The sequence below is a fragment of the Zootoca vivipara genome, chromosome 3 (assembly GCF_965207765.1).
Source record: "Zootoca vivipara chromosome 3, rZooViv2.hap1.1, whole genome shotgun sequence".
Taxonomy (NCBI): domain Eukaryota; kingdom Metazoa; phylum Chordata; class Lepidosauria; order Squamata; family Lacertidae; genus Zootoca; species Zootoca vivipara.
The window spans coordinates 116,905,149-116,930,787 of NC_142586.1; the positions used below are offsets into that span (position 1 = coordinate 116,905,149).

The following is a 25,639-nucleotide window of genomic DNA, read 5'->3' on the forward strand; positions in this document are numbered from 1 at the left end:
GTGTCATTTGGGAGCCGATTTGTTTGGAAACTAAGCTGTTTGGGAACCAAGGTTCCACTGTATTGGCAAGCTGGAATGTGGGTGCTGAGGACAGCGACCAAGATGGTCAAGGGTCTGGAAGCCAAGCCTTGTGTACAGGCTGGAGAAGACGAGGCAGAGAGATGATATCATTGTTTGTTGTTTAGTCGTTTAGTCGTGTCCGACTCTTCGTGACCCCATGGACCATAGCACGCCAGGCACTCCTGTCTTGCACTGCCTCCCGCAGTTTGGTCAAACTCATGTTCGTAGCTTTGAGAACACTGTCCAACCATCTCGTCCTCTGTCGTCCCCTTCTCCTTGTGCCCTCAATCTTTCCCAACACCAGGGTCTTTTCCAAGGATTCTTCTCTTCTCATGAGGTGGCCAAAGTATTGGAGCCTCAGCTTCACGATCTGTCCTTCCAGGGAGCACTCAGGGCTGATTTCCTTAAGAATAGATAGGTTTGATCTTCTTGCAGTCCATGGGACTCTCAAGAGTCTCCTCCAGCACCATAGCCATCTTCAAACCAAGGGATTCAAATTGCAAGGAGGGAGATTCTGATCAAACTTTAGGAAGAACTTCCTGACGCCAAGAGCTATTCAACACTGGAAATGGTCTCCCTCAGGAGATTGTGGGCTCTCCTTCCTTGGAGGTTTTCAAGCAGAGGTTGGATGGCCATCTGCCATGGACGCTTCAGCTGAGATTCCTGTTTGCAGGGGGTTGGACTAGAGGACCCTTAGGGTCCCCTTCCAAGGCTACAATTCTGTGAGTTAGCAGGCTTGATTTCCAGGCATCGTGCCTCCCTCTGCTCACTGCTTTCGCACCAAATTGCTCTGCCCAGGCGCCCAGAGCAGCAGAGGAACGGTCCACAGAGTGCATGGATGAGTGGGCAGGTTCCTAGCTCCTCTGAACTTGAGTGAAGAGGTGCAAAAGAAGGAGAGTTTGGACTTTATATCCCGTCTTTCACTCCCTTAGGGAGTCTCAGAGCGGCTAACAATCTCCTTTCCCTTCCTCTCCCACAACAAACACTCTGTGAGGTGAGTGAGGCTGAGAGACCAGAGAAGTGTGACTAGCCCAAGGTCACCCAGCAGCTGCATGTGGAGGAGCGGGGAAGCGAACCCGGTTCCCCAGATTACGAGTCCACCACTCTTAACCTGGATCTTCCAACATTCAGTTTGAATGGATGTCCAATGACAGGAGGGACCACAATGGTAAAAGGAAAGTCGCTCCTTGTCCCTTTGTAGACACACAAACGCTCTCCACAAAGCCAGCGACATCGCTTCATGGCAGATCAAGGTCACTGCATGAATTAAACATTTGAACCACCAGCGTACGTTCATTTGCTTTCGCTAATTCTGTTAATGCTGCTTTCTCCCCTGCTACCCCGCACTGCTTTATCTAATGTCATTCCAAAGTCCTTGCTCCACCAACTGCTGAACTTTCACTCCTGCAAACAAATTACTCAGGCCGCAGCCATGCCAGCAAATCTCATTCTTCTGAGGGCACAGAACAGTTACTGACCTTAGCAAGGAGGTGTGCAAACAGATGACAACGTTTTCCGTAGCACGGGAGAGAATCTGTTAACACCGCAAACCAGAGTCCTTGTAGTGACTACAGCTAATTTTCAGCAGGGGAAGGAAAACTATTAATCTAGATTAAATTGTGGGGGTATGATATTTCATTCTGATGAAGGTGGCACAGTGCAGGTGCTGAGCAAAACGCAGGCACCAAATTTACCATAAGTTGCGAGGTGGAAACACTCGAACTGCCCCTGGTGCTGGAGGCTCTGTTGAGCCGTTTTAAGCGAGCTGATCCGATTCTCACTTCATGCAGCTATCGTTCCGCTTTTGCATTTCTCCAGATTTTGCAACACAGTTCTCAGGACTGGGTACTGAGAAGGTTCCGTTTTTGCTGCTGCCTTGTAGCTTTTACTGTTCTGTGATTTATATTTAGGCTTTATATTGTAAAAAAAAGTTGGCTTTCATCTTTTTCTGTTCTGGGACCTTTGAGTGGAGTGGGGAATTGAATAAATAAACAAAACATGAAATTCATAGAAAAATGTGTATTGTAGGGCAAAAGAGTACAAACACAATGCTAATTTCTGACCAGCCATGATGTTTTGCTGCTGACGGGCTTTGTGGGGTTTTTTTGGGGGGGGGGGCTACACCCCATTGGTCCCACTGCTATCTATTTGCAGGGTAGGTTTCAAAGCAGCCTTGGGTGACCAGACGTCAAGACCTGGGCTGTGAGATGTCACAGAAATCCATCTTTTCTCCAATGTGATTTAAGATCTCTACCAAAGTCACTGAGAGCGGCCATTAGGAGATCTGGAGCACGATGCCATCAATATGCAATGGACACCCAATTGCATTTCTGTTGCAACTAACCAGGTTTGGGTGTGCAAGTCGTGAACTGGTACCTGGGTGCTTGATGAAGGCCAGTAATCTGAACCCTGATAAACTACAGGCTTGTGAGAAGGTGGTTCCTGGGTCCATGAATTAGGCAATTTGCATGTTCAGGATAAGGTTGCACTCCCACCTTAAGCATACCTGCCAAGTCCTGGACTGCAGAATCCGGGACCGGCAGCCGCGTGACAGCCGTGTGTTGCTTTGCCCATCTATGGGCACTGAAAATGGCCGCCGGTGGCTTCGAAAGTCACGTCTACGCATGTCCGGAAGTGCGTATACGCAACTTCCGGTGTAGCTCTGCCAATCTATGGGCACCAAAAATGGCTGCCGTCGACACCATAAGTCGCGTCTACACACTACCGGACATGTGTAAACGCGACTTTCGAAGCCGGCGCCGGCCATTTTTGGTGCCCATAGATGGGCAAATCAGAAAAAAAGGCCGCCGGCAGGAGAATATAAGGGAGAATAACGGGAGACGTTTTGATGCGGGGGACCGCCGGGAAAAGGTAAGAAAAAACAGGGGTTTCCCGGGGAAAACGGGGTACTTGGCAGCTATGCCTTAAGCAGCAGGCGCATTGTCTAGGACTGCTCCTTGATCCATGACTGCCACTAGAGGCTCAAGTGACTGGGGAAGGAAACCTTCCAGATTTAGTTGCTACAGCTGTTCTTCCTTAAATTTCCTTAACCGCCCTTAATCCAAGAATCACAGGGTAGTGCCTCGACAGGGATAGCTTAGCCACAGCGAGGTCTAAAGACTCTCTCAAGGCAAATCGAAAAAAATGTAGTATAAACACCAACAACTGGGAAACACTGGCCTGCGAGTGCTCCAGTTGGAGAACAGCCTTTACCAAAGGTGTCATGGGCTTTGAAGATGCTTGAACTCAGGATGAAAGGGAGAAACATGCTAAGACAAAGGACCCTCACCGTGATCAACTTCCGCCCGGAAACCTATGCCCCCACTGTGGAAGGACATGTGGATCCAGATTTGGCCTCCACAGTCACTTACGGACTCACTGTTAAGACTGTGTTCATGGAAGACCATCTTACTTGGCTATGAGTGATCGCCAAAGAGGAAAGGAGGCGTCAAGATGAGATTAGCCTAACGTGCTCTATGTAGGCGCTTGTGCCTGGCCTTGAAGATGCAGCTTGTGCAAAGTGCAGTGGTTAGGACTCTTCATCGGTGCAGCTTACCATAATCAAGAGGGACCATTGCTGAAAGAGAGGCAGTGGCTGCCAATCTGCAACCAGGCCAAGTTTAAGGCGGTGGCTGCTGTTGACCAATTATGAAGCCCGAAACAACTTGGGACCCGGTTGTCTGAAAGAATGCCTTTGTCCATAAATCTAGTTACAGGTAGGTAGCTGTGTTGGTCTGCCATAATCGAAACAAAATAAAAAAAAATTCCTTCCAGTAGCACCTTAGAGGCCAACTAAGTTTGTCATTGGTATGAGCTTTCGTGTATCTGAAGAAGTGTGCATGCACACGAAATCTCATACCAATAACAAACTTAGATGGTCTCCAAGGTGCTACTGGAAGGACCTGCATGGCTCTTAAGATCTTGAGACAAGGCACTTGGGATGGTGCCACAAACTGCTGAAGTCCCCCGGCCTTTGCATGAGCATTGGTACCAACCAGGCCCCTGAGAAACAGACTTATTTCGGTTCTGCTGAATTTTATTGCCCTTGTCTTTACTATATTGTATTCCTGGTGTGTTTTATTCAAACTGTGTTGCTTTACCGAGCTGCATTTTTCTACTATAGTAAATTGCCTTGGAATTTATTTATTTTTTATGAAGGGCATTATAAAAATATTTAATAAATACAGTGGAACTCAATCCATTCTGGAAGTTCGTTCGACTTCCAAAATGTTCTCAAACCAAGGCATGGATTCTGATTGGCTGATTGGCTCCGGAAACAATGCCAACAGCTGAAAGGGACATTCGGCTTCCAAAAAACGTTCGCAAAACAGAACACTCACTTCCGGGTTTGCGATGTGCAGAAGCCAATTTGTTCGGGAGCCATGCCATTCGGGAACCAAAGTACCACTGTAGAATTAAATTTAAAAGACATAAGATGATAAAAATCATCCTAACTTGTTGCCTGAATGTCAACCAATTTGGAGTGCCCCCCACTCCACCTTTGAAGGCAGTGGGTGAATGTTTCTCAGCAGAAGATCTCAAATGTTGGAAGTCTCCTCCGAGAACAACTCAGCAACTAAAAGGCACAAGACTAATAGCTTATTTGAACCATCAGTTCTTTAAGAGAACTATAGCGGGCCTTGTAGGAAAGCGCAGAGAGGACATCTTTATTTATTGTTATTTTAGAAAAATGGAATTCTTTGGTAGAAGTAGAACAGCATGTCCAAAAAATGAAACCAGTGCTAAATCTTTTGCAAGATATCCGCAGGAAAAAGCAAAACCTGCCTAGGTCAACAATTCAGCTTAACACCCCCACCGACACTTCAAACACACTCTCAAGATATATGCACCTGCCTCATTTTAATAAATCCTGAATTGATTCCTTCCTTCCAACAGGGCCGGCAATCAGAACTACAATCCTAATTATATTGTCAAAACAGATTAATGTCTCCAAAGAGGTTAAAAGGAGGAATCGTTATTTAACTTCGGAGGCGGGGGTTCTGGTGACCTCTCTCTGTGTTCGAGACCTGGCCGTTTATCAAAAGCAAAAAGCAAAAAAATGGAAGCCGTTTTATCCAGGAAGGTCAGAGAAGCAGGATTGGCATGTTTCAACCAAAATGGCGTGCGGTAATTAATTTGCTTCATTGGCAAAAGTGCACCAGGACTGAGCCTTGGATGAAATCTACAACTGGCTCGATCAACATGGTCCATTACGTAGGCATTACTCAAGAACGTTATAAGAGATGAATAAAAAAGAAGCCGTCGTATTTTCGGGAAGGGAATGCTGCTTAAGCATCAGCAGCTCTCACCCAAGCAGCGAATGCTCAAAAATAAAAACGCAACCGGATTTAAATGGCATGGAAGAATCACAACAGAGAGATGTCATCAAGGGAGATCCTGCCATCTTCCATTCTGTGCAGGCCACCTAGAAATGGCTGAAATTCTAGATTGAAGCCTCAACTGCCAGGTGGGAATCCCTTGAAGACAACCACAGTGCCTGGAGACAGGCTGTCCGGTCGTGCATCCACAGTAGTGACCAGAGGAGGAATGACCGCTGGGAGGAGCGCAGAGAGAAGAAATGTCATGGCACGTCTGCATCAGCACAACCGGATGCCTTCATCTGCCCCGGCTGCAGCAAAACATGTCTCTCCCTTATTCGGTCTCTACAGCCACAGCAGGCGCTGCAACCAACTTTTGAAACTCCCCTTGTTCTAGGCACGTTTTGCAACAAGGAATTCCATTCGCGTGAGCAGTTTCTGAGCTCTGGGCGCAGTACTGCGCCTAAGATTTCAGATTAAAACTGCAGAGTGGAAGGAAAGGAGGAGCTTTTTCTGCCTCCCCACTTCCAGCTACTCTCTGAAGACTGTAGAAGAGACCCTCTTAAGAATATTAGTGGATGTGGGGCAGGGGAAGCATGGCTTCCCCCCCTCTTTTTGCAGCCTTCAGATGATTACTAGACCATGTAAGAAATGAATGAAAGATTTTAGCCGCAGTTTTGTATTCAGCTTTGTGTTCTTGTTATTAAAAAAGTGCGCCTAGACATTCCGTTGTTGCGCCCATAACCTAGGTTTAAGGTGCCATTTAGCTCCTAGCTTTCATATCTCAGTTTCTAACTCTGGCTGCAACCTTCCAACAGCTCACCCTCAAAGGCACACTCCTCCATTGCCTCCCGAGACAGATGCATTCCCGCCAGCAAACCAGGAACACAAACCAGGAACCCACTCAGGCAGTAATGGCACCTAGAGATTCCTTAGGACACACATTCCCTTCCCTGCCCATCCCAAGTGAGGGCAGCGCAGCACCAGCAGCCTTGCCCTCGCTCTAAATGGGCTATCCTGACCCTGGCTATTTCGCACTGTGACATCATCATGCCTACAGCACGATTCCCAATTGGCTGGATCGTGCTGCGAGGAAGCTTGCGGGGAAAAATTCCACCCAAGCAGCTTCTAAGGAGGACAGGGAACAACGGAAAAACAGACCCACATAAAATATGCACATATTCTTACTGCTGTCAGTAGTCTTGTGTGTTACTGGTGGAAAATTAGGATGTAAACTGAAATAATATATATTTTACCCCCCGTTAGGCTCTTTTCCTTTGCTGCAGGAACGCTGAGCACAGTCCTAATGCACACACAACTTAAGAGCTGGTGCATTTGGAAACCAGCCTGCTCTGAAAAACCACCACGGATGCCAAGGGCTGAAGGGGTCATGGGGACAATTTATCTCCCCTACCCCCACTGGATCAAGTCATCCTGCATGCTGGGATGAATCAGGAGGAGCCTCAGAGGCAACAGAAACTAATGACCCCAAACAAGTCCAGGGGCTAGTTGGAATATGACAACGCACAGGGCAACGGCACGCTTGTGTGTTTTTTTCGGATGGCTAGCCAGCACCCGCATCTCCCGCCCCGAAGCATCAGTCTCTTGACAGAGGATGCATCCGCTGTTAAACTGATACGAGAGGCTGTGCTTTAGCCAAGAGAGAAAATTGATTAGAACATTCACTCCAGCTGCTTGCTAAGCCACTGGGGAATCTTCCTTTACTACTCCCTTCCAGTGAGGCTCAAAGAACGACACGGCTGAACTTTAAGAGCACTTCCATTAACCGTATTTTTCCGTCGGTCGGTTATAATCAGAGGGATAAAGGAAGGACATGCCACAGGAAGAAAAAGGTGCAAGCAGCAACAGTGGAATGGGTTTGGAGAGGAGAGCTAACCTGAAGGCACTTGGGCAGGAATCTGAAGGGCTGGAGATCTCGTGCAAGGATGGGGAACACCTGCGGTCCTCTAGGTGTTATCGGACTACAACTCCCAGCAGCCAGCAGGGGCAGTGGGAATTGGAGTCTAGCATTACCCAGAGAGCCACAGTATTCCCAGGGGATCAGGCCCCATTACACCCAAGGGGGCGCCTTCAAGGCTCTCTTGCATGTGTGAATAGGTCACTGCAGGTAATATGGCCGCACACATCATCCATGAGTCATATCCAATGTAATAATAATAATAATAATAATAATAATAATAATAATAATAATATTTATATCCCGCCCATCTGGCTGGGTTTCCCCAGCCACTCTGGGCGGCTCCCAACAGATGATTAAAAACATGATAAAACATCAAACATTAAAAACTTCCCTAAATAGGGCTGCCTTCAGGTGTCTTTTAAAATTCAGACAGTTGTTTATTTCCCTGACATCTGATGGGAGGGCGTTCCACAGGGCGGGCACCACTACCGAGAAGGCCCTCTGCCTAGTTCCCTGTAAGCTCACTTCTCACAGGGAGGGAACCGCCAGAAGGCCCTTTGAGCTGAACGATGGGGTGGAGATGTTCCTTTTGTGTGGACTAACACCCACACGAAACATTAAGAGTGCCACGGATCCCTTTAAAATCCCATTTATGCCATGCAGGTGAGGAAATGTGAGCAGGTGCAGGTGAACCAACAGAATATGCATGATCCAAATACACTGGAGATAATAATTTAGTTATTTGGATGTATTTCTAAGTCACTTAATTTAAAAAAAACCATACATGCAGTGCAAGTCAACATAAAAAATGGTAAAATGACATCATGAGAATGGGGGGGGGGAGAGGAGTCTCACCGATATACCACATCGCAAGAGACGGACAGCCATGAAAAGGTTTCAAGTCTGAATATTTTTTGAAACTTACCATTTTGTCCAGGAAGACCACCAGATCCTAAGGAAGCAAAGATAAAAGGAGAAGTCAAGCCTCCAGGATTTTTCTTCCGAGAGCAACCTGCCGCTACTGAACCCATGCTAGCTGCTAAAATGATGCTGATCGTAAGCAGCTGCAAATGTGCTCAGTCTACACTGCAACACACACCCATCAACTCTGCACATGCCCAGGTGTTCTCTGGACGCCGAGTCTGGACTGGCAGCTCACAAGGCTGCACTAAAAGGGGATGTGTAACCCACCCAACCTCCCTTGCCCAGACTTTTTGGGCAAAGTCTGGTCTGCTCCCTTGCCCAGAGTCTGACCAATTAGCAATATTCCAGCAGCTGGGATTTTGAGCATTAATAATAATAATAATAATAATAATAATAATAATGCCTCTGTGTCTGGAGATGGTGGTACACACCTATTGCTTCTTATCCTCCATGAAGCTGCCTAAACTTCTTTTAAATGTATCCAACTTAGCGGCCACCACTGTGGCAGTGAATTCCATAGGTTAACAGTGCGTGGTGTGAAGAAGTACTTTCTGTCTGCCCTGATTCTTCCAAAATTCAGCTTCACTGGATGTTCCTTAGTTCACGTATTATGAAAGGAGGAGGAAAACTCACTATCCCCTCTCCATTCATAATCTTATGTAGTTTTTGTAGAATCATAGAGTTGGAAGGGACCCAAGGGTCATTGAGTCCAACCCCCTGCAATGCTAGAATATCATGTCCCTTATTTGCTTTTTTCCCCTAAACCAAATAACCCTCAAATGTTGCAACTTTTCTTCTTATGGGAAATTGCTCCAACCCCTTTTTCATTTTGACTGCTTTGCCTTTGGCCAGCTCTACAATATCCTTTTTAAGCTGCGGCAACCAGAACTTAATTTCAAGTGTGGTCACAACGTAACTGAAATAAAGCTGTTATGAAACCCACTTTATTTTCAATGTCTTGCACAACTTAAGCAGCAAACTTAAGAGCAGAATTTCATAATCTCTGACCTGTTGTAGGCCAAATTTAACAGATGGGGGGGCTGCCCACCTGTCAATCACCTGATATCACGATGATGTGATCAGCAGGCTTAAAGTCTCCACCTAACAGCTGATGGGCAGTGACTTGAAATCTGCTTTCCCTAGCGATGGGCTGCATGATCAAGCACCACATGGCAAATTTGATCACGTAGCCGATCCATCCCTGCCTGCCCCTGCAGGGTTAAATTACCCGTTCTGCATTTGTAAGAACTCAATCGTTTAGTGTGGTGGCGTCTACACTTTGGAACTCCCTGCCTATTGATATCAGGCAGCCACCTTCATTTCAGCACCTGCTAAAAACATCCTTGTTTCAGACAAGCCTGTCCAGATGTCCAGAAAGTTGATGGGAGTTTTAGTCTATTGTTATTTTAACTTTCTGAAAGTCCTAAATTATTGCTGTTATTTTTTTCTTACTGGCAAGCAAGCAATAAATAACTAAATAAGGAAGGAAAGAAGGAAGGAAGGAAGGAAGGAAGGACCATTTACAGGCCAAGCACTTAAAGCGCTGTGGTGATAATGCCAAGGTTGCAGGTTTGATCCCTGTATGCGACAGCTGCATATTCCTGCATTGTGGGGGGTTGGACTAGATGATCCTCAGGGTACCTTCCAACTCTATGATTCCTGGGGTGTCGACAGTAATTAGCTAGATGGACTCAGTATATAGCAGCTTCCTGGTTTTTGACTGAACTCTGTACCTTTCCCCCCATCCCCATGTAATGAAGTCTAGGCTACTTTTTCTCCGTTCTAACACAGTCTTGTTCCAACTTTCATTTTAAGTGCTCGCATGGGATCGATTCAAGCGAGCGCATGCCAGACGTAGGCTCCTGAATGCTGTGACCTACCTTGCATATTTCTTCCTGGGAATATTCCTCTATCTCTGCAAAAACAAAATGAATTATTAAAGCCATTTTAGTGCCCTCAAAATTCATTTTTAATGTTCCAAAGCTGCCATGCGCCTCTCCTCGTGAGCAACGCCCCTTCCAATCCCTGCAAGTGTCTGCTTCTTTGGACTCTATACAGAAAGAGAAGCTGCTTTTTGGAGAAGGGTGAATAAGCCAGCATTATTATTATTTTTTGTATTGGAGCATTCAGCAACAGGTCTTGGAATGACTTGGACAAAAGAATCGAGGGGATACTCATCAAATTTGCAGATGACACCAAACTGGGAGGGTCAACTAATGCCACAAAGACAGAATCGGGATTCAAGATGAATCTAAACAGATTGGAGAACTGGGCCAAAAAGGACAGCTGGGCAGACCCAAAGTGCTGGATTCATGAGGCTCAGCACACCTTCAGCGCTTAGAACATCTGCCTTGCATGCAGAACACTCCAGGTCCAATCCTTGGCATTTCTAGGCAAGGCTGGGAGAGACTCCTGCCCGAAACCCTGGAGCGCTGCTGCCAGTCAGAGCAGACGATACTTAACTAGATTGCATAATGGTCTGAGACTCTTATTCCTGCCCTGCAGGGGTTTGGACTAGAGGACCCCGTAGGGTCCCTTCCAACCCTACAGTTCTATGATTCTAAGTTCCTGCGCTCATTTCCTCAAAGCTGAAAGGCGATGGGAGCTTAAGAGGGGGGGGGCAGCAGATGGAAGGGAGGAGAGGGCAGCTGAGGGCAGCTGAGCTTTAAGCAGATCAAGAAGGGGGAGTGTCCCAGCCTCTCTCTTCCTTCCCACCCACCCTTTCATCAGGCTAATCTCCAGCTCTGCTTTGGGGCAGAGGTTCCTCACCTGTGGATGAAAAGCCCTTGGGGTGTTAGGAGCTGCTTCCAGGAACGTGTTTGGCATTAACAAGAGCAAAGGCAGAGGCGAGGAGCCCGTATCGCGGGCACAACTTGGGAGCAAACCAAGCAGGGTGGCTTTGCAAGGTCTTTGCCTCTCAAGGGTCACACCGTCCAGCAGGAGGCTGGTTTCCTGCAGCAAAGGCAGATCCTAACGGATGATGGATGGAAGCTGTAGCCCCACAACATTTGGAGGGTGCCATTTGGCTACCTCAACTGGTGAATAGTATTGAGTTGGGCGGAACTAAGGCCTGATGTGGTGGAAAGCAGCTTCACATAATAATAATAATAATATTGTTTTCTGCTGCTCCAGAGAAGCGGACACAGAGCAATGGATTCAAACTACAAGAAAGAAGATTCCACCTAAACATTAGGAAGAACTTCCTGACAGTAAGAGCTGTTCGGCAGTGGAATTTGCTACCAAGGAGTGTGGTGGAGTCTCCTTCTTTGGAGGTCTTTAAGCAGAGGCTTGACAGGCATATGTCATAGAATCATAGAATCATAGAGTTGGAAGAGACCACGAGGGCCATCCAGTCCAACCCCCTGCCAAGCAGGAAACACCATCAAAGCATTCTTGACATATGGCTGTCAAGCCTCTGCTTAAAGACCTCCAAAGAAGGAGACTCCACCACACTCCTAGGTAGCAAATTCCACTGCCGAACAGCTCTAACTGTCAGGAAGTTCTTCCTAATGTTTAGGTGGAATCTTCTTTCTTGAAGTTTGAATCCATTGCTCCGTGTCCACTTCTCTGGAGCAGCAGAAAACAATCTTTCTCCCTCCTCCATATGACATCCTTTCATATATTTGAACATGGCTATCATATCACCCCTTAACCTTCTCTTCTCCAGGCTAAACATACCCAGCTCCCTAAGCCGTTCCTAATAAGGCGTCGTTTCCAGGCCATTGACCATTTTGGTTGCCCTCTTCTGGACACGTTCCAGCTTGTCAGTATCCTTCTTGAACTGTGGTGCCCAGAACTGGACACAGTACTCCAGGTGAGGTCTGACCAGAGCAGAATACAGTGGTACTATTACTTCCCTAGATCTAGATGCTATACTCCTATTGATGCAGCCCAGAATTGCATTGGCTTTTTTAGCTGCTGCATCACACTGCTGACTCATGTCAAGTCTGTGGTCTACCAAGACTCCTAGATCCTTTTCACATGTACTGCTCTCAAGAATGCTTTGATTGTGTTTCCTGCTTGGCAGGGGGTTGGACTGGATGGCCCTTTCTGGTCTCTTCCAACTCTATGATTCTATGATAATTGTAGAGTTCTGGAAGGGACCCCAAGGGTCATCCAGTCCAACCCCCTGTGATGCAGGAACCCCACTTCCTCTGCCCATATGTTCAAGACAAGGGCTGAAAGCTAGCTCACCTGGGGGAGCTATTGAGTCTCCGTATCCTTTCATTTCCAAGGCAATGACACGGAAGCCAGCATCAGCTAGAGCCGGGATCTAAGACAGAAAAACAGAGTGAACTGCAAGGCATTGGGTGAGAATTAACTTGGATTATTGGAACCTTTATTTCTTTCCTCCATCCAGGTCTGCCCGCAGGCCACAAAGGGCTTCTCTGTTTTCATCCTGCACCATCCGGCCTGTCAACACTTGCTGCATGCAAGGAGCTTAGGAGTCTCTTTCCGAGGGATTAGGAGTGGAAACGGGCTCTAAGCAACATACAGTCACCGCTATCAAGGTGGCCATCGTAGCAAAGTACAAATAGGAATTGTTAAGAAACCGGGTACGGAGGAACAAATGCACAAAGCTTGCCTGCCCAAAACCCGCCTCCCTCTTTGCCATTCCGCACTACGAATCCCAGGTGTGTTGGCTGGGGCTGATGGGAGTTGTAGTCCAAAGCATCTAGGGGGCATCAGGTTATGGGAGGGTGCTACACACAGTGTGTGGTGGGCGCTAATGGGGCCCTATTGCAAGTATAAAGGATGGAGGTCACCCTCCTCTCCACCTGCAAGGAATTTCTCTTACCTGGTACCTCCAAGATAACCAGGACTCTGGGAAGCCGTGACACAGGAGAACGACCGGACCACTACCCAACTCCACAAAGTGCAGCCGGGTACCAGGCTAAAGGGGAGACAAACATAAGACATGAGTCAGAATCACAGAAGGAGAATCACAGAAGGATTCTGACATGAGTCAGAATCACATCACGTCCAAATTGCAGGACAAAGAGCATCAAGGCTGGAGAAGAGGTGACATAAGAGACACCTTCAAATATCTGAAGCGCTGTCACATGGAAGAGGAAGCAATATTGTTTCTTTTGTGCTTTCTATTTTATCTCTGGTGACTTTGGGCTGCAGGTGAATAAAAATACAATACAGTAAATAAGTTCCAAGTTGCCAGAAAATCAAGATTACTACAGGCTTGTTGTGGATCCCGTCCTATGCCCTGCTGGTGGCTAGGGCCATGGCACGACCCCCGGTGACACCAGGGTGAGCTTTCAGTTGTATTTGCATCAACAGGCTCCTCCCTCGGGGTGTTAACCTGATATGACCCCCCCGCAGAGCGGGGTGGGGTCATGCTTGCTAGGGTGTCCAATGCCTAAGCCAATACCTCTCACTTGCTCTAACCAATAAAGTTGTGGCCTTATTTTACCCATTAACTCAAATCCCATTAACTCAAATCTCAAGTGAGAGCTGGACCATAAAGAAGGCTGATCGCCGAAGAATAGATGCTTTTGAATTATGGTGCTGGAGGAGACTCTTGAAAGTCTCATGGACTGCAAGAAGATCAAACCTATCCATTCTGAAGGAAATCAGCCCTGAGTGCTCACTGGAAGGACAGATCCTGAAGCTGAGGCTCCAATACTTTGGCCACCTCATGAGAAGAGAAGACTCCCTGGAAAAGACCCTGATGTTGGGAAAGATTGAGGGCACTAGGAGAAGGGGATGACAGAGGATGAGATGGTTGGACAGTGTTCTGGAAGCTACCAACATGAGTCTGACCAAACTGCGGGAGGCAGTGCAAGAAAGGAGTGCCTGGCGTGCTATGGTCCATGGGGTCACGAAGAGTCGGACAGGACTAAACAACAAACAACAACAACAACTCAAATCCATGTGTCACTGTGTCTTCATTTCTCGCGGGGGGCGGGTCCTCGAACCGCAAGCCACCACTGGACTCTCATGCGTCAATCGGCAGAGCAGATTTGACAAATGCAAAAGAGCAGCGACGGGACTTGCTTTATTTGTTCGCAGTATATGCATGCCAGCCTCTTGGCAACGAAGCTTCTCCTGGCAGTTTTCAAGGAACAACTCATAGGATTCTTTTCCCTGCAGAAAGCACTTATAGGACCCCTAACCCCCCAAAGCAGTCTATGTGCTCTTACCTTGATTGCCACATAGCCGTGGACCACACTCTCTGGTTCGCACGCGGGCGGAAGGCATTCCTCCTGCTCAAGAAGCTGGGAAGTAGATAATTTAAGGAAGGAAAGAGAGTTCAAATGCCTTTTGCAGATACAGGATTAGCAGCAAGCTGCCTAATACACAAGGTGTGTAATTAAGGAGACATGAGCAGTAAAGCACAGATGAATTTTGACAAGTACTTCTTTTAAAAGGGAGACATCCAACTAACTCATTCTGTTAACGGAAGGATTTCCACTTGCGCAGCTAAACTCTTAAATGGGCCGATCTGTTCATCTTTGGTTTCTCAATTTTTCCAATCTCAAGTTTGGGTCCCTGCCTCCCCCCTTGCCTCTTAGCTTGTTCCTCCACTAGGTGATCCCAATGCCCACTTTGGGAACGATTGGTTTAAAGTGAACATTCAAATTTTCACCTCGTACAGGGATTTTTATGCATTTATGTGCACATTACTTGGCTGCAGAACTGCACTGAAAAATTTGGGAAAGTGAGGATTTCAAAGAACGGATACCTTTCAGTTCACATAGAATCATAGAGTTGGAAGAGACCACAAGGGCCATCCAGTCCAACCCCCTGCCAAGCAGGAAACACCATCAAAGCATTCTTGACATATGGCTGTCAAGCCTCCGCTTAAAGACCTCCAAAGGAGACTTCTTGGCAGCAAATTCCACTGTCAAACAGCTCTTACTGTCAGGAAGTTCTTCCTAATGTTTAGGTGGAATCTTCTTTCTTGTAGCTTGAATCCATTGCTCCGTGTCCGCTTCTCTGGAGCAGCAGAGAACAACCTTTCACCCTCCTCTATATGACATACTTTTACATATTTGAACATGGCTATCATATCACCCCTTAACCTTCTCTTCTCCAGGCTAAACATACCCAGCTCCCTAAGCCATTCCTCATAAGGCATCGTTTCCAGGCCTTTGACCATTTTGGTTGCCCTCTTCTGGACACGTTCTAGCTTGTCAGTATCCTTCTTGAACTGTGGTGCCCAGAACTGGACACAGTATTCCAGGTGAGGTCTGACCAGAGCAGAATACAGTGGTACTATTACTTCCCTTGATCATATTGTTTGGGAAAGCGCAAAGCAGGTAGGCCTGCCTTGAAATGCAAGCTGAACCAAATTTCTACCCCCATCATGACCCTGTGGCGAGGCAAAGAGGCAGAGAGAGACCGTCCTAAAAGCATTCGAGGAACTTCAAGGTTTATCAGAGATGGGAATGCAGCCAGAGTCTAGCACTCCACCTACAATGACACTCTGGCATCTCGTCAAGCTGGCGGGAAGGTTCTCTTTATTTTGGTTTTTCTTGCTTCCTCTTTGGTCACTTGTTTGGCACTCAGAACCTCTTGTTCACCATAGCGTCCCATGCAAGGTGCTTACAGGTGGAACTCGGGAAATTAGAATATTGTTGAAAAGTGCATTTATTTCAGTAATGCAACTTAAAATATGAAACCATTATATGAGATAGATGCATGACATGCAAAGCAAGATATGTCGAGCCTTTATTTGTTGTCATTGTAATTATTTGTCGTTAGGCGGGTCAATTATAAATGGAATGTAATTAATTAATGAAATGTAATGGCAATGTTTATTTTTGTATTATTGTAACTATTTGTTTTTTTACTGTGGAATTTCCAAAAGAAAGCATTTGTAATAATTAAAAGAAAAATAAAAAATATTAAGTTGCATTACTGAAATAAATGCACTTTTCGACGATATTCCAATTTTCCGAGTTTCACCTCTATGTGTGGTGGTGGTGAAGGAATCGTTTGGTGGTGGTTTTTTGGGGGGGGGGCAGGGCTGTTTTTCAAACTGAGGAGCAAGCAGCCACTGACCTGCACTAAAGCAAAGGAAGTCCTGCAAACCCCAGTCCCCAAATGCCAACCCAAGAAAATGGCAACTAGTTCAGTGAATTGTCAGGAAGCCTGGGAAATATCCCAAAATCATTGTGTATGAAAGAGGCAAAGGTATTTTTCATGCACAGCAAATATGCTTAGCTCCCGTACACACAGGAGGCCTAGATAAACAGCACCCTTTCTAATATCTACAACCATGAGGTCTGGAAACTTGCCTTTTAAATATTAAATAATACTGCATTTTTTAAAAAACCAAGCAAAAATGCAAAGTTCTGCACAATTCCACACACAGAAATGCCCATATTGAAATGTAAATGAAGTGCAATTAAGATGATCCAAAGGTTTAGATTTTTTCCTGCTCTGAAACAATCTTGCCATCTAAAAGCGCCCTTTGTATTTTCTTTTTTTCTTTTGTACCACAAAACCTAGCAATTCAGTGAGTGCAAAAGTACAAGCCTGGCTCAGTCAGTGCAGAAGAGAAAGTTTCTACACTTCTGCGGTTAATAGTTCACTCAGCAGAGGCCTCTCTAGAGAGCAGAAGAGAGGAACCTTCCAAAGGATGGAGAGGATCCACTTTCAAAGAATCAGCTGGTACGTGAGCTACCTTTGTAGACGGGGAGGGAAAATGCGGCAGCTTGTTAGAACTAGGAGCGACGGAAGCACTACGGAGAGGCACTTTGCTCCGGCACTGAGTAACGAGATCCTGCTGGGCCAGTCACGGAGGAAGGTCTGCAAGGTTAATATGCCCAACACTGCTGAAATCAGCAGTCCTGGATAACCCTGGATGCAGCTGCCTCCTTCGCAGCCTCAGGATGCTCTGCTGTCAACCTCTTTCCCCAGGTTCCTTTCATTCCTTGTTGGTGGAGGGGATGTTAGTTGCAGAGATGATTTGAGGTGTCATTTAGGGAAGGTCCATAGCTCAGTGGGCGAGCATCTGCACTGCATGAAGATGCTCCCAGCATCTCCAGTCCCTGCCTGGAAGCCTGGAGAGTTGCTGTTAGCCAGTGCAAACAATACTGAGCTAGATGTACCCGTGGTCTGTCCCTATGATGCCGGATTAAATATGGAAGTGCAATAAGACCTGAACCATCAGTTGGTATTTCCAGAAGGCTGAGGAAGACCTGACATTTGTGTTTTTGTATATTTTGTTGGAAGCCACCCAGAGCGGAGGGAAACCCAGTCTGATGAGCAGGGTACCAAAAAATAAATTATTATTATTATTGATATCACTGCCTTCCTATACCCATAAAATGTCAGAAATGTTCCCTGCAGAGCTGCAGCTGCAAGATCCTTCTCTTCCAGCCTCAGGGCTGGAGAGACAGCCACCCCACCTTTCAAGAGTGACTAGAAGTTGCTTCACTCTGCAAGCACTTAAGCCTTCAGCTCACGGGCTGCCAACCAGTTCCTGGCAGAAGCCAACTGGCTTGTCACATCTCTCATCTTCTTGCAAAAGCTACATTATGTGAACAGGCTGTTGTGTTATGTGCAGCTGGTTGACCAACCAAACCCAAAGGAGTGCTCACTGCTGGTTCTTCAACATTCTGAGTGACAAGTTGGGAGCTGCAGGGTTCTACCCTGGGCCCATTGTTCAACATATCTATAAACAACTTGGATGAAGGAATTGAGGGGATGCTCGCCAAATTTGCAGATGACACCAAACTGCAGAAGACAGAATCGGGATTCAATATGACCTTAACAGATCGGACAACTGGGGGCCAAACTAACAAATTGAATTTCAATGGGGATAAATGCAAGGTTCTGCACTTAGCCGGGAATGACCAGCTGCACGAATTTAAGATGTACATTTGAAAAGAATCTGGGGTCTGGGTAGACCACGAGTTTAACATGAGTCAACAATTGGATGAAGCAGCAAAAAAGCTGATGCTACTCAAGGCTGCATCAACAGAGGCACAGGGTCCAGACTAAGGAATTGTCCAGACTTCTGAATAGAAGTTGCTGGAAACCACAGGAGAGGAGAGTGCTCTTGTGCTCAAATCCTGCTTGTAGGTTTCCATTGCAAACAGGATCCTGGATTAGTAATAATAATAATAATTTATATAGTTACAGGTAGGTAGCCGTGTTGGTCTGAGTCGAAGCAAAATAAAAAAATTCCTTCAGTAGCACCTTAAAGACCAACTAAGTTTATATTTTGGTATGAGCTTTCGTGTGCATGCACACTTCTTCAGATACACTAGAAACAGAAGTGTCAGACCCTATATATATACAGAGGGTGGTGGGGGTGGGTGGGAATGGGAGATGGGCTGATGGGAGTGGTAAACCTGTAGATGGGTGTTAATGGCTGCTGATGGCTGCAATTAGTCCTGGGCTGAGGTGCTAAAGAAAGCTTGATCATGCATAATGAGATAAGAATCCGATGTCTCTATTCATCCCAGGTGCTTCCATGGTTTTAAGCTTGGTAATGATTTCCAATTCAGCAACTTCCCTTTCCAGTCTGTTCCTGAAATTTCTCTGTAATAAAACAGCTGCTTTGAGATCTTGTATAGAATGTCCTGGGAGATTGAAGTGTTCTCCTAGGGTTTGGCCTGTTTGTCCAATATAGAGAGCTGAAGGGCACCGTTGGCATTTGATGGCATACACAATGTTAGAAGATGAGCAATTAAATAGTCCTGAGATGGTATGTTGGATGTTGTTGGGGCCAGTAATGATGTTGTCCGGACTATTTGATTGCTCATCTCTATATTGGACAAACAGGCCAAACCCTACGCCAAAGGATAAATGGACATAAATCTGACATCAGGAACCATAAGACTGAAAAACCATCAGCCCATCTCCCATTCCCACCCACCCCCACCACCCTCTGTATATATATAGGGTCTGACACTTCTGTTTCTAGTGTATCTGAAGAAGTGTGCATGCACACGAAAGCTCATACCAAAATATAAACTTAGTTGGTCTTTAAGGTGCTACTGAAGGAATTTTTTTATAATAATTTATATGCCACCCATTTTGGCTGGGTTGCCCCAGCCACTCTGGGCAGCTTCCAACGAATTAAAACAGCAAACACAGTTAAACATCAAACATTAAAAACGTCCCCACACAGGGCTGCCTTCTTCTAAAGATCCAATAATAATTTATTATTTAGACAGCACATTGGCCTGATCCAGCAGCCTCCTTCTTATGTCCTTATGAGAACATTACTCATTAGGATCGCAATGCAATCCTCAGGTGCGATGACTAAAACTCAGGAACCAACCTACAGAGAGAAAGTCATCTCCACACAATGTCCCCATGCCAAAAAGCTCCTCACCTGAACCCCTGTCAGGTCCTGCAACTCCTTCAGAGCCGAGTCGACATCTTTCACGAGGATGGTGGCCATGCCCATCTCCCGAGCGGGCTTCAAGTTTGCGCCAATGTCATCCAGAAAAATAACCTGGTGCAAGGAAGAAGCAAAAGCCAGAGTCAGCGGAAAGGAAGGAACAAACACACCTGTCCTGTTCTGCCATTCTTAGATCTAGTGGGCCTCTGACTACCTCGTGGCTGCAAGGAATGCTTTGTGTCTATACACCACCATTTTCTTTTAAAAAAAAATTTATTCTGCACCCAGCCAGTCCTAATTCTGCACCAAGGAAAACTGTTCCGATTTGCCAAGAGGAGTGAATTTGCGTAATCAGAAGGGGCTAGGAGTCATGACACCACCCCCTGCCCCCAAAACCCTCAAGGGATTTGATCCATTCACCCCTCTGACCCTCTAGGTCAGCCAGCCCCAAGCATAACCCCCAAAGCCACTGGGGAAAGACTACAATCTGCAGCAGAATGCTGGCTTAGAGATCCATTATCTGCATTTCTGGGCTTCACACTTTTAACACTGCGGTCTGGCAAAATTGAATCAAAAGAGCAGCCAAGTGGGGGCAGTTAATCTTTTCTCCACCACAAGTTCCCGGACAGGTCACTATCTCTTTCTCTCTCTCCTTTGGAGGATTGGTTGATGACTTGTAAGAACAGCTCCCTAAGAAGTGATGCCTGGGTTTGATTCCTGCCCCCTACTTTCACCCCTGTCCCTTCTCCCTTGTGTGTTGTGCTTTTTTCTCCTCTTTAGATTGGAAGCTTGTGGGCAGGGACTGTTTCAACTGATCACATGTAAGCTACTTTTTAACTGAAGAGTTGAATACAAACACGCCGAGTGTGTGTGTGTGTGCGTGCACCAAACAAACATATACACACTGCAAATTGCTCTGTTTCGACTGGGACCACAGGCCTTATCCCCTCTAATGTGGCAAAGAGTATATTGAGTGTGTGGATCAAATCAGGAAAATGGTATGGGTTTTATCTCCCCATCAACCACCACTGGGGTCCAAATTACATGTATATACACATAGACCTACTTCTGAAACTAAATTGAAAGAGAAAGGAGAACAGATCGTGGATTTTCTCCAAGGCCTCATCAAATTTGCTCTCCAAAGACTTGTTTTTCACCACAAGACCCATTCCCGCCACCATCCCGTGGCCAAGTTTGACAGGTAGGTGAGGATACTCGCTTGACATCACAACGACATCAGGTGAGCCATTTTTTGCCTGCAGAGTCAGCTGATTGTTGGCAATTGCAAAGGGGGGGGGGGAGTTGTGGGTGCTGCCAAAGAGCTGATCAGTGGTGCATACAAGCCCCTTTTTGGCCCTGCCACGTCTTTACCTGCCACACAACTGGCATTGAGTGTACAGAGGAAAGCAACCAAGATGATCAAGGGTCTGGAAACCAAATCTTATGAGGAAAGTTTGAGGGCGTTGGTTGCGTTTAGCTTGGAGAAGAGGAGACTGAGAGGTGACGGGATAGGTAAAGGTAAAGGTAAAGGGACCCCTGACCATTAGGTCCAGTCGTGACCGACTCTGGGGTTGCGGCGCTCATCTCACATTATTGGCCGAGGGAGCCGGCGTATAGCTTCCAGGTCATGTGGCCAGCATGACAAAGCCGCTTCTGGCAAACCAGAGCAGCACATGGAAACGCCGTTTACCTTCCCGCTGTAGCGGTTCCTATTTATCTACTTGCATTTTGACGTGCTTTCGAACTGCTAGGTTGGCAGGAGCTGGGACCAAGCAACGGGAGCTCACCCCGTCACAGGGATTCGAACCGCTGACCTTCTGATCAGCAAGCCCTAGGCTCAGTGATTTGACCCACAGCGCCACCTGGGTTTAGCTTGGAGAAGAGGAGACTGAGAGGTGACGGGATAGTTGCCCTCAAATATCCAAAGGGCTGTCACGTGGAAGATGGAAGAAGCTTGTTTTCTGCTGCTCCAGAGGGGAGGAACCAAACCAATGGATTGGAACTACAAGGAAGGAGATTCTGGCTAAACAGTAGGGAGAACTTTCTGACAGTGAAAGGTTCCTCACCACCACCCCTGCACCAGAGCATAGAATCATAGAATTGTAGAGTTGAAAGTGACCCCCAGGGGTCATCTAGTCCAACCCCCTGCAGTTCAGGACTGATGTTAAACACATCTGGAGAGAGAGAGATCCTGAAGGGAACAACAGAAGCTTTTTGCAAGTACAAGACAGGTTCGCAGATGTGTGCCACCAACCTCTTCAGGTTTCACCTTCAGCACATCCAGCGCATACTCATAGATCTTGGAATCTGGCTTTTGCAGACCGACACGACACGACTCAATCACCCGGTCAAAATATCTGTTCAGCAGACAAAGGGCAAGCCCTGTACGGTGCCTGAAGGGGCCGTCATCAACCCAGTTGTTGGTCAGGACGGCTGTCTTGAAGCCTGGAAGGGGAGAGGCAGGAGAGTCAGAAGATGAGCCAAAGCCCAGGCCACATTCCGTACCACACCGGTAGTTAGGAAATACGTCTTAATTCTAGATGTGGATTCAGATAGCATAAAGAATTAGGGTGCGGAGAGAAGGGCTTGAGTGCTTTGTAAACCACCTTGCAATCTTCGGCTGAAGGCTGGCATGGAAATTTAATGAATGATAATAGAAACGACCCATTCAGAAGGGAAAAGGTTTCATGCTGTAATCTGTTTTCGGGATACTGTCATATTGCTTTTCTGTTGGATTGCTGTATGCCGCTTTGAGAGTTTTTTAAAATGTTAAGCGTTTAAGAAATGCTTTCAGACATACAGGCAATAAATGCAGGATATAAGCATTGTGAATAAATAAAGGGCTCCTTCTAAGCTCATTAAAATAAAAAAACCTACAAAAACACCTATGTTAAGAACCACACCAACATAGCCGTGAACCATCGGAGGCAGCCAGGTTGTGTAGCAGCCACCCCTTGCCACGCGAAGGAGCCATTACCCTTCTCCCTGAGCCTCACAGCTGCCCGCAGGAAAGGGGTACTAAAGGAATTGTCCTCCATCAATTCCTCAAAGATCCGAGCCACCGAGAACAGTTTTGGGAGGGAGACTCCAGAGGCACCAGCAACCTTCTTGCAGTCTTCTTCAAAGTCGGCCATCAGCTGAAACACAGGAATACAGGAGGCTGCTTTAGGACAAGCCAGACCGTTGAGTTCAACTACCTCAGTGTTGTCTGAATGGATGAAGAGCAGCTCTCCAGGGTTTCCATGCTGTGTAGGTTCCCTACCCAGGGACTGAACCTGGGACTTTCTGCATCCAAAGCAGATGATCTGCCACAGAGTTACGACCTTCCCTGTGCGCCTCCCCCCCCCCAAGCCACCAAACCTTAGGGAGAATTGCATTATTTATCTTGAAACAGTTGTGCAAGAAAAGGCAAGGTCTCTCCAGCAAGCACGATTGAGAAGGCAGAAATGTCTTTCGGATCCCACCGGACGGGGCTGTCTAGAGATGCCAGCAATGGAACATTGGGGCCCATGCCTTGCCATGACATGCTCTGCCCTGAGCCAAGGCCCCTCCCTCCCGCAGCACCTCAGCCTTACCTGAGTGAGTGCCACCTGGCCCGTCATGGCTTTGGATAAGTGTCCATCAAGGCCTCCTTGCAAGGCAGCATTTTGGAAGAAATCACTAGAATGGAATAGATACTTTATTGTACATAGTGCAACATACTATGTATAATAATAATAATAATAATAATTTATTATTTATACCCCGCCCATCTGACTGGGTTTCCCCAGCCACTCTGGGCGGCTTCCAACAGAAAAATAAAACACAGTGATCTATTAAACATTAAAAGCCTCCCTGAACAGGAGATTGCAAAAGAGGACCATATATTATTCTTGTATGCGACAACCGCGGCTAGGACTTTATTAGCCCAAAAATGGAAAACTCAGGATTTACCGACGATTGAAGAGTGGCAGACAAAAATGATAGACTATGCGGAACTAGCAAGACTGACTAGCAGGATCCGGAACCAGGGGGAGACAAAGTTCCAAAAGGACTGGAGTAAATTTGTGGACTATATGGAAAAGAACTGTAGAAGTTTAAAGACACTTGCAGGACTGAAATAAATCCTGCGAAATGACTTTAAATTAGGAATAAGGAACTGCAAGACAAGAGCTGGAAAGAAAACCAAATGAGAGGAGGGAGGGAAGTCAAAGCTCGGCAGAGCATTGGGAATTAGAGATTTGGGAAGAATTGTTAAAAAAGATAATTGTGTGTGTTGTATTTGTTTTTGAATGTTTGTTTTGTTTAATGTGCTTATTGTGTTTATTTGGAAAATCTAATAAATTGCTTTTTTTAAAAAAAAAGCCTCCCTGAACAGGGCTGCCTTCAGATGTCTTCTAAATGTCTGGTAGTTGTTTTCCTCTTTGACATCTGATGGGAGGGCGTTCCACAGGGCGGGCGCCACTACCGAGAAGGCCCTCTGCCTAGTTCCCTGCAACTTGGCTTCTCGCAATGAGGGAACCGCCAGAAGGCCCTCGGAGCTGGACCTCAGTGTCCGGGCAGAACGATGGAGGTGGAGACGCTCCTTCAGGTATACTGGACCGAGGCCATTTAGGGCTTTAAAGGTCAGCACCAACACTTTGAATTGTGCTCGGAATTGTACATAATACAACATAGAACATGAAAGCACATGCACACATACAAAATTAGACCAGAATAAGGCTGGCAAACGAACCTCTGCTCCACTGTAATAAAGATTTATCACAGAATGGCTTACAATATATATGAAACAAACACACCCTGAAGACCAAGCAGGGCTTCCCACTTTACACCAACGGTGGGTAAACTTAGGCCTTCTGTGGCCCCCAAGTTCTCTCTGAGTGGCCCTTGTGACTCCCCAGGCCATGCCCCCTCCCTAGCCATGCCCCCTTTTGCCAGGCTTGCTTCACATCCTCCTTGAGTATTTGTACCAGGCTGGAATGTGTCCTGGAGCCCTGATAATGCCTTTTGCTTGCCTGGATGGAAGGAGGAGGGGGGCTTCCGTGCATGTCTATAGAAAGGATCTTAGCGTTCAAAAGGTCTAAATGCCTGGGAAGCCCAACCAAGCCAAGTTTCCCAGAAGCAAAAGAACATGGATCAGACCATTGACTCATCTGGCCCAGCAGGCTTCTCTAACTTTTCTCTATCCATCTTCCCTTTTCTCTAAACTGAAAAGCCCCACGTTGCCTAACTTCACGGAGAGCCACTCCACCCCCTTGATCATTCTAGTTGCATGTTTTCAAAACCTTTTTGGCTGTCCTGTGGGAGAGAGAACAAGCTTGTTTTCTCCTGCTCTGGAGAGCAGGAATGGCTTCGAGTTACCAGAAAGGAGATTGTGACTAAACATCAGGGAAAAAAACTTTATGACAGTAAGAGCTGTTTTTTGACAGTGGAACAGTCTCTCTCAGAAGGTGGTGGACTCTGTTTCCTTGAAGGTTTTAAAGCAAAGGTTGGATGGCCATCTGTCACAGATGCTTCAGCTGTAATTTCTGCCTTGCAGGGAGTTGGGTTGAGCTAGATAACCCTTGGGGTTCCTACCAACTCTATGATTTTCCAACTCCACAATATCCTTTTGGAGGTGAGGCAACCCGAACTGTACACAGCATTCCACTACATATTAAAAACATGACAAAACATCAAACATTAAAAACTGTCCTAAAGAGGGCTGCCTTCATGACAAAGCCGCTTCTGGCAAACCAGAGCAGCGCACGGAAACACCGTTTACCTTCCCACCGGAGTGGTACCTATTTATCTACTTGCACTTGACGTGCTTTCAAACTGCTAGGTTGGCAGGAGCAGGGACTGATCAACGGCAGCTCACCCCGTTGTGGGGATTCGTACCGCCGACCTTTTTTTTTTTTAAATGTATTTTTATTAAATATTTTCTTGGTTTACATAAGTAGGTGCAATGTCTCTCTCACCCCCCCCCCCCCGAATCTGCACAAGCGACGCTGACACAAAACCCCACATATATTAAGTAAAATAGAAAACATTGCCACCCGAACCTCCAACCTTCTGATCAGCAAGCCTTAGACTCTGTGGTTTAGACCACAGCGCCACCCGCATCCCAGCTATCATCCT

The 25,639-nt window shown here is 46.6% G+C and overlaps 1 protein-coding gene across 1 annotated transcript in view; it reads right to left on the minus strand.

The window, feature by feature from the left end:
• EPHX2 (epoxide hydrolase 2) overlaps nt 1-25,639 on the minus strand; it is an 82,983-nt gene that overhangs the window by 47,051 nt on the left and 10,293 nt on the right. Inside the window, exons 2-10 of the mRNA XM_060273193.2 lie at nt 23,116-23,200; nt 22,518-22,677; nt 21,795-21,985; nt 19,532-19,654; nt 14,379-14,453; nt 13,022-13,117; nt 12,418-12,496; nt 10,104-10,138; nt 8,225-8,251 (exon numbers count right to left, since the gene is read on the minus strand). Of these exons, the coding sequence (XP_060129176.1) occupies nt 8,225-8,251; nt 10,104-10,138; nt 12,418-12,496; nt 13,022-13,117; nt 14,379-14,453; nt 19,532-19,654; nt 21,795-21,985; nt 22,518-22,677; nt 23,116-23,200 (871 nt within the window). The remainder of the gene's footprint in view (nt 1-8,224; nt 8,252-10,103; nt 10,139-12,417; nt 12,497-13,021; nt 13,118-14,378; nt 14,454-19,531; nt 19,655-21,794; nt 21,986-22,517; nt 22,678-23,115; nt 23,201-25,639) is intronic.